Source organism: Triticum aestivum, chromosome 4B (assembly GCF_018294505.1).
Source record: "Triticum aestivum cultivar Chinese Spring chromosome 4B, IWGSC CS RefSeq v2.1, whole genome shotgun sequence".
Lineage (NCBI taxonomy): Eukaryota > Viridiplantae > Streptophyta > Magnoliopsida > Poales > Poaceae > Triticum > Triticum aestivum.
The window spans coordinates 620936507-620949696 of record NC_057804.1 but is presented as its reverse complement, the minus strand read 5'-3'; the positions used below and the strand labels follow the sequence as shown (position 1 = coordinate 620949696).

Genomic DNA, 13190 nt, shown 5'->3' with positions numbered 1-13190 from the left:
TCTAATCTTGCCTGGCTTCATCTCACACGTTGTTCTGGTAATGAATTAAGTTCAAAGACAAATAAGTTCTGGGACTGCCTACTAGCATATCACTTCAATAAACTTAGGCATGCATAAAAGCCACTGTGTCTTCATAGATGAAATGCTCATATCACAATGTATTGTAGTGATTGACATGATTTGTCAGATTTACTTAATATTTGAGTTGATTATCCAGTGACACGCTGCACCGTTTGCTTCAAAAATACACGGAGCATATGATTAATTATTATTTTAGAAATGAAGAGGCCATATATACTTTTGATTTATGGTTACTTTTGATAAAAATATCTATTTATGTTTATTTTTATGCTTTGATATATTTATTAAATTCTTAGCATTTCATCTCTATAATGGACGGGCGCGGCAATGCGCGTCATCGATGATCTAGTGTTTTGTTAAATTTGACATGTCGCAAACACAATGTACCTACATTTTCCTTTAGATGCACCAAAAAATGTTGTGGTACACATGTTGTATACAACAAAATTTTCATGATCCATGGCAAAAACTAAAAAAAAAGTGAACACAAGCACATAGCAAATTTGCCATGATTTTTTGTTAAAGTAAACACAAACAGATAGCAAAAATTGCCATGATCCATGGCAAAACTATACAGAAAGCCTATACAGAGTCATGGTGGAAATAAGAAAACACGTCCTCTAATTCAGAGCAAAATATAAGAAAAGTATGTATGAGTGACACGGCAATTAGAGATTTTAGATGTCTATATGTAGGTAAAATGTAGAAAATTTTGTACTTTGATATGGAAAAATCAATTATATTTTGGATTGGTGACATCACAAATTCAGACATAAAATGTGAATATTTCTAGGGAAGTGTAATAGAATTTGTACTAGTAACATTCAATACATTTTCTGAAATTTTCATGACACTAAATCATATTTACATTAAAATTGCCATGCCGAAAACACAAAACTACCTACATTTTAGATGCAGCAAAAAATGCCATGTTGGACTTGTTATATACAACAAAAATTTCCATGTGGTAGAAAAAAACTAAGTTTTACCATCTGAGTAGTACACATGATGACAAAAATAGAAAAACATAATATATGTGTCATGGCAAAAAAAATATTTTCTCTATTTGTCATGGCAAAAGGCATGACATTTTTTTACGGTCACATGGGAAATTTATGGAAAATTTCCTATCTAACATAGCAAAGTGTATATATTTGTCGAAAAAAGGTTGGATGGCAAATTTAAACAAATGATTGTTAACTAATAAAAATCATGGCAAATAGACATGTGTGAAAAAATTTGCTTTTCTCCCTATGGTAGTAAAAATCACCAATCCCTAAGATTTGCACGTCACAAATCCACATTTGCATGTGTTGGCAATTCACGTTTAGCAAAAATGTTTGTGATGGTCACATGGCAACTTTAAAAAAGATTTAGTTAGCTAAATATGCATTATCACCATATCATGGTTTGAGTTATACATATTTTCCATGAGTTTACTCTAAAAGTTGCCACCCCCAACACTTTTATAATGCAACCAAGCTAGAAAATGACACTATATGCTAAAACAAAATATGTATCTATAAGAATTCTATGCATGCAACTATGTTGAGCAAGACCGGTTTGACTGAATTGATAAGCTACTGTCAAATATACAAACACGTGAATACACAATAGCCATGGCAATACATATATGTTTTGGATTTAACAAAATGTTCCTCCCTAAAAAACATGAAAAGATTGCCATGAGAACAAAAAAGTTAAGTTGTAATCACAAAAAGAATTTGCCATGGCAAAAATGTTGATACTTGCAAAAATGTTGAGGCATGACAAACATAGATACAATTTTTCCATGGCATAAAACTGGAGACATGGAAAAAATTGAGGGAGCGATGGCAATTTTCCCAATTTACTGGAATGTAAGGGAGCAGAAATCGGAGGTCCAATTTTGCCACGGCCATGTGGTATGCCTCTATGTGCATGTGTGCTCCCGCATGCATGTGGTGTGAACTGAATGTGAAACAAGGGGTGAGGTCGTGCATATGGCCATGTCTAGAAGCTCGGTGCCCGGCAAATAGGCAGCTACGACGATGAACTGAGGGGCGGGGGGGGGGGGGGGGGATGAGGTGGCTTACGCGGACAGTGACCCAGCCCGAGCCTCACCACTCATCGCCAGAGTGGTGTCTGCTCCATCTCGTCTATGGCCAACGCGGACAATGAAGACAATGCCGCTCGCAAGCGAGGCCGGGTGGCTGCTGCTCCTCCTCTGCTCAACCCGAGCGATGGGGTGGGATAAAATAGGGAGTTTTGGAGACAATGGATAAGGATGGGGGGGGGGGCTATGTCGACATGTTGTCACTCGGTGTCAAGAAGTACCTCCATTCTTCTTTTTTAGAAGAAGAACCAACTACTCTTTTTTTTTTTTTGAGTTGAAAGAACAAACTACTCCTACTTCCTTTGTTATTCGGGCCGCGGTGGAAGCGGCCCTCACGTCCATATGAAATCCGGGCTCCTTTCTAGCCCACCTAAATCACCTTCCAGCCCAGAAGATAAGAGCCCAGCTTAAACGGTCGCTGACACCGGCCTATCCTCTCGGCTTCCGGCGCGGCGCGGCGAGGACGACGCGATGCCACCGCCGTCTCTCCCGCTCCTCCTCCCATTCTCCTCCCCAATCCTCCACCCTCCCCCCACCTCCGCCTCCCGCCTCCGCAGATCCCTCTCCCTCTCCCCGTGCCCCCGTCCGCTCGCCTCCCCTTCCCCCTCCTTCGCCGCCGCCGCCGTCAACGACGACGAGTACGACTACGACGACGATGTCGTCCTCGGCGACTGCCTCGTGTTCGAGGAAGAAGCCTTCGAGACCCCCGTCCTCGACCTCGGCCTCGGCCGCCCGTCCTCTCACCCCGGCCGGAAGCCGCCGGCGGCCCGGGGCGGGGGCAGCCTGGTGCCGGAGCGGTGGAAGGACGCCGTGGAGGAGATCAACCTGACGAAGAAGGAGAAGCGCCGCATCGCGCACGGGCTGCGCTTCGGGAGCCGCCTCGACCGCCGGGTGCCCTCCGCCGTGGCCGCCCCCGACGAGTACCGCGCGTACCGCGAGGGGAGGCTGGACGCCGAGCTCGGCCACGGCGCGCGCGACTACCTGGAGTCGCCGCTCGAGAGCAAGTCCCGCGCGCACAGCGAGGTGAGGCTGGACAAGGAGCCCGGGCGCGTCGCGAGCGACCACGTGGGGCCGCTCGAGGAGAAGCCCTGCGCGCCGGAGAAGGTCGAGGCTACGCTGCCTCCGCCTCCCGGGACACGCGCGGCGCCCAGGAATCCTAGGACGGCGATGGACTCGGTCAGTCTTGAGGACATCGCGGAGCTGTTTAACAGTAGCCAGTATGTGCCAGACGAGACGGAGGATGGCAAGAGCGCGAGAAGTGAGTCAACTTCTGTTTTGCTATACTAATTTTTCTTTCAGAACCCTTTCCTTTGTTGATAATGTGAGCTAGTATTATTGAGTAGTAGGCGAATTACAGAAATGTTGCGTGGTAGTTTGCCAATTAAATCAACCCTGTGCTAGAAACGAAGCCGAATGAAGTAGATATACTGAATCTTTTTTCAGGATGGTTTGCTGAAAATGTGATCTATCATTGAAGAGTAGGCGAGTTATTTTGCAAGCGGAATTTTCCATTTTAGTGTACCAATTAGTCAATTGGAATTTATATGTCGGGACAAACCCAAACGAAGTTAAAACAAGCATGTTGTTTGAGCATTGCAAGTTTATTCTACTACTCCAGAGGGCACAGTACTAAACTCAAGTTATCGGAGAAATGTGCAATCTCTTATCCCTGGTTGATTGTCCCCACCGGCAATCCATTATGCATTATTTGCACTCCGAATGCCACGTTATGAATTTGTTGGTACTGGATGTACGACTTTGACCAAATGCTCAGAATAACATTTCAAAGTTATACGACTTACGATAATGCCCAAACGCTTCAAAGATAGTCAACTTAAGTTGCCCAAACGCTTCAAAGTTGGTCAACTTACATTGCCCAAACGCTTCAAAGTTGGTCAACTTACATTGCCCAAACTCATGATATAAAACCTTGACTACTGATATTATTGTTATTGGTAAGTATCTATGATGTGTGAGTTAAGTTATACAAAATTGATACCATGGGATTTACTCCCTCCGTCCGAAAATACTTGTCATCAAAATGAATAAAAGCGGATGTATCTAGATGTATTTTAGTTCTAGATACATCTCTTTTTGTCCATTTTGATGACAAGTATTTTCGGACGGAGGGAGTATTTTCGAAAGAACATTCTTATGATTGCGATTTTGAAATTTTGTAACCATTAGCGCAATATTATAACAACTGCAAACTTTAACTATCAAAATGCACTGTGCATTTTGAAACAGACTGATATTACTATAATTTTAGAGGCTATACCAACTTGTTTGAGGAATCTATGTCACTTCCACTTTGGTATATTAGACAAAAAAATGTATGATGTATTTGGGATCAAGTATACTGGCAGTCTGGCACAACTTCTATATGCTGTTTTTTTGTGCGGATCAACTTCTATATGCTGTATAGTTCTTCTAACGCTGCAGTTGTTCCTATGAATAATCTTTCATTACTTTAGGTCGCCGGAAGCTGTTCACGGATGAGGAAAAGGTTCTTCTGAACAGGAGATTACCTGATCTGGAAGGTGCTGCTTCTGTAAGTGGTTCCTGTTCAGAGTATTTTAGCTGCTGTCAAGTCATTTTAGCCAACATTCAGTTTTAGGAACAGTCAATGTGCTCCTGGTATTTTAGCCTTGCTAACATATTGTCTCCTAACATTGATGCATGTTCTGCCTCATGGCCTATGTCTGATGGTATTTGCTACTGCCATGTTAGCTCCTCTGCAATATCTGCACATTGACAGTTGATACACCTTTTGTCTTCTTCTTGTAGAGTAAGTGGCTGCCACTTCACACCCTTGCTGCATCAGGAGACTTCTATCTATTGGACAATCTTCTGAAACATAAGGTCGATGTAAATGCACTTGATAAGGTAATTTCTTCTCTAGATGTTGAGCTATCTCATCATAAGCAGATACACACGTAGAAGGCATGGTATCTTTGTGATATCTTGTTACCATTATTAACCTTTTCTGGTCTCCTCAGGACGGTTTGCCAGCAATTCATAAAGCAATTATTTCGAAGAAGCATGCTATCATCAACTATCTCTTAAGGAATTCAGCAAATCCATCCGTCTATGATAGAGTGAGCATATCCTATGTTTACATATCTTTGAAACAGTTTTAAATAGCAAATTCCAGGAATGTTCTGTTATATTACATGTGGTTAATCTTTGATTATATGGTGATGTTGTTTGCTTTCATGATGGGGTTAATCTTGAATAGTATGTTGATGTTGTTGTTTTCAGTTTTGTTCTTAGATATTTGCATTGCTTCTTCTATTTTGTGTTAAGGTATATCGCTTCCTTTAGGCATTAGTGCAGCAGGTTGCGCTTCTAGATTCCTTCTGTATTTGTTTTTTTTTTAATTCCATGAACTCAAGGATGCAACTCTGGTGTTACAGGATGGTGCAACCCTAATGCATTATGCTGTCCAAACAGCATGCAATCAGACTATAAAAACTCTATTGCTCTACAATGTTGATATCAATCGCCCGGATGATGTATGTTAAGCTCAGGAATTATCTCTTCTTTTCTTGTCTTGCTTTCTTATGGTTTAACTGCCTTAACTTGTTCAATTCTCAGTATGGCTGGACACCGTTGCATCTAGCCGTGCAAACACAGAGAACCGATATTGTGAGGCTACTCTTACTAAAAGGTGCTGATAGAACGTTGAAAAATCAAGTAAGTAATTTGTGATTTTTTTATTATTTCACAAATATTTAAGTAAGAACAAATAAACTGCTTTCAAGCTCATTTCACATAACTTACCTACTTCTCTAACGATATCAGGTTCCCAGCCCTATCTTGGTTATGATCCATCTGTCTTCCACTAAATAGGAAAGTAAATTTGTTTTATGATTACCACAGGATGGATTGACTCCTTTGGACTTGTGCCTCCGATTGGGTCATAACGTGAGGACATATGAGCTTATCAAATTACTCAAAAACTTTCGAATATCAAAGCAGCATAACTCGTTTTAACTCATGGATGGTGTTCGGCCCTATCAAAGTCACTGAAGTTTATTACTAGTGTTGGACTAGCTGAGATGCAACTTCCTGCTGCGCATGACGGAATTGCTTCCAGTTGCAGATAGGTACAATTCAATCACATGTTTTGAAGCATTTTTTGCTATTTTGTTGATCTGACTATAAGCAGCTGCAACAGGACATGTTTGCTGCTGGAGAGAAATGAACTACCTGGGTTATTTTCTATCCACGAAAACTGGAAAGCAAATCTTTTCACAAGGAAAAGGTTGATGATGCAGAAAGATTAGAGGTAGCCACTGGGCCGTCACAAACTATAGATAGACCAGTCACTGTTGCCAGGTAGTAGGTAAGATATGTAAGTTTAGAATGACACTATCTTCTTTTCTGGGCCGTTGGGATAATTTTTGGCCATAATTATAGCGTCACGCAATACCAATATTCATAAAAAATATTGCTGTTATACAGGCTTATCTCCTTTATGTCAATCTATACTATAGATGTTAGCTCGTTACCGTCTAAAAATGCATGTTTTGGAAAATACCATCACATGTATGGCTTGATACCTCAAAGTCTTGCTGATGGTGATCTGAGACATCTTCCACCCTAGGAACAATTCAAGCTACTATTAACTCGGTGTGCCTGCCAAGCAGAAAAGTAGGACAATATATATTTTTTGATCAACAGGGAGCCCATCAGGGGCCCCCCCAGTTCCATTAAAATGAAATCAGGAAGTACATAGACTGATATACTCCCTCCATACCAAAATAAGTGACTCAACTTTGTACTAACTTTGTGGGAGTAAGATATAACAGTAAAACAGCACAGGTCGCTCCTCTGAAATGTTTGGTGAACAGATTACAATACAGGAGAGAACTCTCAGACAGTTTCAGGCGGCTCCAGCACAGGTTGTTGATCGATTCAGGTTCCATGCGCAGCTTCTTCAGTGGGTGTGAGAGCCTGTGGCGACAGAGCAAGGCTCCAGAATGGACGCTGGGTTGGCTTCCAGGGAAGATCTCCATGAGCTGAGCATGCGAGGAGTTAGCAGGCCACTCACGGTCTTCAGTGATTAGCAGTTTGGAGCATTTCCCTAGAAGGTCCAGAGAAATCTGATGAAGGCCAGCATCATCATGTACACCTCATTCCAGCTGTGAGGGCATCCCCAGCAAATGGAAGATGCGATGACAGAATCTGTCTATCGAAGGGATCATGCTCTCCATGTAGAGGCTTTTCGAATTCCTGGTATTTTCGGAATTAGCCACTACACCTGCTTAAGGTCAAGCCAGCTATGGTTGTTATACCGTTCCTATACTTCCAGAGACCAAAGAATGCAAGCAGTAATAGAGTTCAGAAGAGCATGTCTTTTGTTGTCCAACTAGAATGTAGCAATGGATTCATAAGTGCTCCCAATATGTCTACCAAAATATTCAGAGACTGTTCCAAATGCAGTTAGCCACAAACATCGAAGAACAAATGCTCGATAGATTCTAGTTCAGAACAGACACATCACAACCTTCCGGCTTGTTTAGAATGCGTTTATTCAGGCTGCCCCTTCTCAAATGAAAACCTGAACCTCTGGGTGGTGATAGCGTAGATGGAGCTAGAGGAGTAAATTCCATTGCTAGTGTGTATCCAAATAAGAGAATCCTCTTCATCCTGGAAGGTAACACTTCTAGCAATTTCTTCTAACTCAAACCATCGATCTAGAACCGGCAGGGGTAAAAGTTCTCCTAAAAGAGATTTTCAGAGTAGTGCCATCCCAGACTTCAGAAATTGTGGCATTCTGCTCACAGCAAATGGAATACAAGTTCAAGTACTGTATTTCTTGACACAGGTTGAGGTCTCGTAGGTTGGGGATGCCTAGTCCTCCAAATTCTCTTCTCATACATATCAAGTGCCAATTGGCAAGATGTAGCTTCCTATTTCCATCATAGTCATTCCAGAGATGATGGCAGATAATGTGCCATCTGGGAGTTGATCATCTCCATGGCTCACTTTGGGAATTTAAAGGTGAGGAAATAAACTACTACCTCCGTCCTGGTTTATTCGTACCCATTGTATTATGTGCCAAATTTTGACCATAAATTTAACTAACAAAATGTTCATGCATGTCACAAAAAAATATATATCATTGAAAACTATGTTCAAATACCAATCCAACGATATAATTTTTGATGACATACACTAATATTTTGTTAGTTAAATCTTTGGTCAAAATTTAACACAAATTACAAAGAGGGCCAATAAACCAGGACGGAGGTAGTAGGATGCTAGCTAGGCAAGCCTTGATGAGCATTAGTCAGCCTGCCCCTCCAGCCAGCCATCCTTTTGGTGATTTTATCTACTACATGTTGGGCATCCTCTCTCTTAAGCTTCTCATTGTGGAGGGGAGGGGTACACCAAGATACTTAATTGGGAAATTCCCCACTGAAGAATAGAAAATGTCCCTAAACGGTTACACTTACACCTCCAACTCTTGCAAGTGAATTGGGATGAGTTTACTTTTTCGGTAGGTAATTCTCATCCCAAACACTTGTTCAAAGCAAGCCAGGAAAAATTTCAAGTTTGTTGCAAGATCTATGCCATTATCAACGAAGAGAGTGGCGTCATCAGCATAATGAGGCAATCCCCCCACACTACCACCAGCACCACTAATATCTATCTCTAGATCTGTGCTTATCTTTGGTCTCCTCCTGGAGCCAAATCTTCTGAATCTCAGTGCGCTAGTAAACTTCCTTGTTTCTTGTTCAGAAACTGAGGGTTCAACATATTTAGCTTTGATGTCTAAAATATCATATTCAGCCATGAGATCAGCTTCGAGGTTTCTAAGCTCAGCCTCGATATTTCTACTCCAGCCTCTAATTGTCTTCCTGAATCTCCTCACCTTTTCTTGCCAAATATCAAAGGCTTTGAAACTTTTGATTGGAGCATCCCAGCATGTAGCCACTGTCTGAAATTCTCTCTAAGCAGCCAGCATTTCTCAAACTTATACCCTGAGGATTTTGGTACTCTCCCCACACCAGATTCACACAGAATTGGTGTTCTGTTGCTACCAATCTTTGACGAGGCTTGAAAGGAGTAGCACAATGTTGCTTCTCATTACTCAAGACAAATAACCAGGAAAATACCTTCAGAGATGCACGCATGATGCATCCTCATGATCACCACTTCACCGGCCTCGTGTCGCCGTCAGAAATTTCAGACATGGCACGACAATTTCATCAGAAATTTCGTCAGATTTGAGTTATGACACGAGCTGCGTCATGACAGTTCTTCTAATTTGAACTTCTATATGGATGGGCGTGGCTCGCGTGCCTGGTCCCTGTGCCGACCGTTCTTTGGTCCAGGGTAAAGACTGACATAAATTCAATTCCGTTTGTGCAGATCCTTTAAGCGGACCATGTTATATGTACAAACATCGGCCCCGCCGTAGCATAATAACTGGCGTCCTTGTTCGGTTGCTCGTCCTTATGAATGGAGTATTTGCTTCTCTTTGCTGCGCATCAATGCACTTCAATTTCGAACATCTCACCTAGGACCCCCTTCCAAAATCGGGACATATTTATGCTGTGGCTGGAGAAGATATTGGGGAGAAGTTATACTTATGGTTTTCCACAAGAATTATTACTATGGATGTATCTCTCGAGCGAGGACCCCAGGAGACACAGGTTGAGGTCTTGTAGGTTCGGGATCCCCGGTTGTCCAAATTCTTTTCTCATACTCCCTCTGTAAAGAAATATAAGATCGTTCTTATATTTCTTTACGGAGGGAGTACATATCAAGTGTCAATTGGCAAGATGCAGCTTCCTATTTCCATCGAAGTCATTGCAGAGACAATGTGCCATCTGCTAGTTCGTCTCCTGGGCCCACCTTAGGAATTTAAAGGAGAGAAGATAATGGGGATGGTAGCTAGGCAGGCCTTGATGAGCTTTAGTTTAGCAGCATAACAGGGCAGCCTTCCCCTCGAGCCAGCCTACAGGTTGGACATCCTCTCTCCTAAGCTTATGATGGTGGAGAGGTACACCAACATGCTTAATACGCCCTGCTGAACAATAGAAAATGTCCTTGAAAGGGTTGCACCTCCAACTCTTCCAAGTGATTGGGGTGAGTTCACTTCAACTACTAAGCATGAGCTCCTTCCCAATTGTTATAATCCATTTTCTGTATTGTTAATCTTGACCCCAAGTCCCCAACAGAGCCTTCAGAGGGGATTTGAAAAATTCAGCCTATCCATTTGAACCCAAAGGTTCTAGTACCTATTATGCTTGAAAATCTAGGTTAACTTTGTCAAAAGCTTTCTCGTGAGTGAATTGCAAGAAACCACCACATTTGGTGCTTCTCTTGTAGAAAACAACCTGGTCGCTAATCTTTTGCAAAAGTCACCGCACATTCAGTAAAAGTTTTGCAGATTGCACTGAACCTGTCATTTGGCGCGGTTGAGGGCGTTTCCGACAGGTGGGGCCCAAAATCTCTGACGTGGCCTAAGGACGCGCGGACGGCGCCGTTTGCTTAAGATCGACGCGGTCGGATCGCGAGATGGTTTGGGATGGTTTGGGCATATTCAGCGCAGGCCCCCAGAAGCTCCAGTGCATAGCGGACGGCTAAAGCGTGCGGAGAATGTCAAGAGAGGGCGGGGTAGACCGAATTTGACATGGGAGGAGTCCGTTAAGAGAGACCTGAAGGATTGGAGTATCACCAAAGAGCTAGCTATGGACAGGGGTGCGTGGAAGCTTGCTATCCATGCGCCGATCATCATCATATCAACTATGAAAACTATGATCACCAACATATCAACTATGATCATCATCACAACAACAGAATGAAAACTTCTTGAAAACATCATAACTAATAAGTTCATCATCATATCATCATAACCACAGTACCATAGTGCATCACAACCATTACATACATTACACAGTCCACCACTTGGACTTAAACTAACTGGTTTCAACATGACATTCTTAATAGTCTTCATCACAAACTAGCCAAAACAGGCTGAATTAAACACGTTTCAACATGACATCACTTCTTGCTGCCTTGAGAACAATTGAACCAGGCAGACATCTTGTATGATGGCTTTCTCACTCTTCCAGTACGTGACACTCTTGGTGGTATGAATGTTCTCTTTGCCTTGTTAATTGCAGAAACACCATGCTTGCAAGGAACACCAGTCATGTCCCATTTGCTACACCCACATGTGTGCACTTGCAGATTTACTGCATATGTGCTTTCTCCACTGCTAACCTGGTATAGATCAGGTCCTGCTTTGATGGACTGACAGTATCTAGCACGGTGTTTTGCTTCTTCTAGCTTTTCAGCATATGTTGGGCATATTTGCCACTTGGTTGTCTCAGTCTTGGTCCTATTGGCATTGAACTTAACTAGCAATTTAGTTATGATGCCATCAACCATGGTTTTAATTGGTTTCCCTCTCACATCAAGTACCATTTTGTTGAAAACTTCACTAATATTGTTGAAAGGGCTAGTTATCGACTAGAGGGGGGGTGAATAGGCGATTTTTATGAAAGTCTTCAAAACATGGGAGTTTCAAAGACAAACAATAGAAATGACACTATTCGTACACAGTGGAAGGTAGACTACACTAGGCAAGCCAAAGTCAAGTATTCAATGAAGTGAAAGCACGAAGACTATCAGCAACTAGGTAGTAAGGATCAAGATGGAAGATAGTATAAAGCCAATCAGACCAAGTAGTCATGCAGTGAAGTCAAACAGATAAAGCAAGCAGGCAATGACTTCACAAAGACAAACTGTAAGTTAAAGAGAAGTGAGAGATAGAACCAGTCGCTTGGAGGAGACAGATATTTGTTCGACCAGTTCCAGTTGCTGTGACAACTGTACGTCTGGTTAGGGAGGCTGAGATTCAACTCAGAAGACCGCGTCTTCACCTTATTTCCCTTGAGCTAAGGACACCTAGTCCCCACCCAATCACTCAGGTAAGTCTTCAAGGTAGACTTCCAAACCTTCACAGACTTCGTTCATCGACAATCCACAATGACTCTTGGATGCTCAGAACGTGACGCCTAACCGGCTGGAGGATTCACAATCCTCAAGTATAACGAGTCTTCAGATCACGCGGAAAGACTTCAGTGATGCCAAACACTCTTTGGGCTCTAGGTGGTTTGGGCTTTGTCCTAGCAAGGATTCTCTCTCAAAAGCTTCGGAGGTGGGTTGCTCTCAAACGACAAAAGCCATGCACTAACTCTGAGCAGCCACCAATTTATGGTGTAGGGGGTGGGCTATTTATAGCCACTAGGTAACCCGACCTGATTTATCCGAAATGACCCTGGGTCACTAAGGAACTGACACATGTCCAACGGTCAGATTTCAAACACACGCGGCAGCTTGACTTGGGCTACAAGTAAAGCTGACTCATCCGACTCTGGATAAGATTTTCTCTCTTTGTCTTCGCTCGAAGACATATGATTTGGTTGAGCATCACTTTAGTCACTCTGACTTTGTTCACTTGGACCACACTTAACAGTGCGGTGGTTCCTATGACTCAACAAAGAAGAAAAGGAAACAACAAAACAGCTAAGTCTTCGCGCTCCATAGTCTTCATGCGATGTCTTCTCATGTCATAGTCTTCAACGTGAATAGCTTCACAGACCACCATTGTCTTCAATGTCTTCACACATTTTTAGGGGTCATTTCCGGTAGGTAAACCGAATCAATGAGGGACTACTACCTGTGTTATCCTGCAATTCTCACAAACACATTAGTCCCTCAACCAGGTTTGTCGTCAATACTCCAAAACCAACTAGGGGTGACACTAGATGCACTTACAATCTCCCCCTTTTTGGTGATTGATGACAAACTGGTTGAAGTTTTCAACGGGGATAAAAGTATGTCAAATTGTAAAGGATTAAGATATTGTCTTCATAGGTGGTAAAAAGGCCCCCCTGAAGATGTGCATATAAATGTTTTGCGTTGGAATGCAAATGCACATGGCAGGTTGTACTTGTGGAGATCCTCTTTACCATATGAAGACAATACA

The 13190-nt window shown here is 42.5% G+C and overlaps 1 protein-coding gene across 1 annotated transcript; it reads left to right on the top strand.

Moving 5' to 3' along the window:
* The first annotated feature begins 2575 nt into the window (after nt 1-2575).
* On the top strand, nt 2576-6640 carry LOC123093649 (ankyrin repeat domain-containing protein, chloroplastic). The gene is made up of 8 exons (XM_044515658.1): nt 2576-3434; nt 4651-4727; nt 4964-5062; nt 5176-5274; nt 5593-5691; nt 5774-5872; nt 6059-6285; nt 6357-6640. Exons 1-7 carry the CDS (start codon nt 2648-2650, stop codon nt 6170-6172), a joined length of 1374 nt encoding a protein of 457 aa, XP_044371593.1. The 5' UTR covers nt 2576-2647; the 3' UTR covers nt 6173-6285; nt 6357-6640.
* The last annotated feature ends 6550 nt before the right edge of the window (nt 6641-13190 follow it).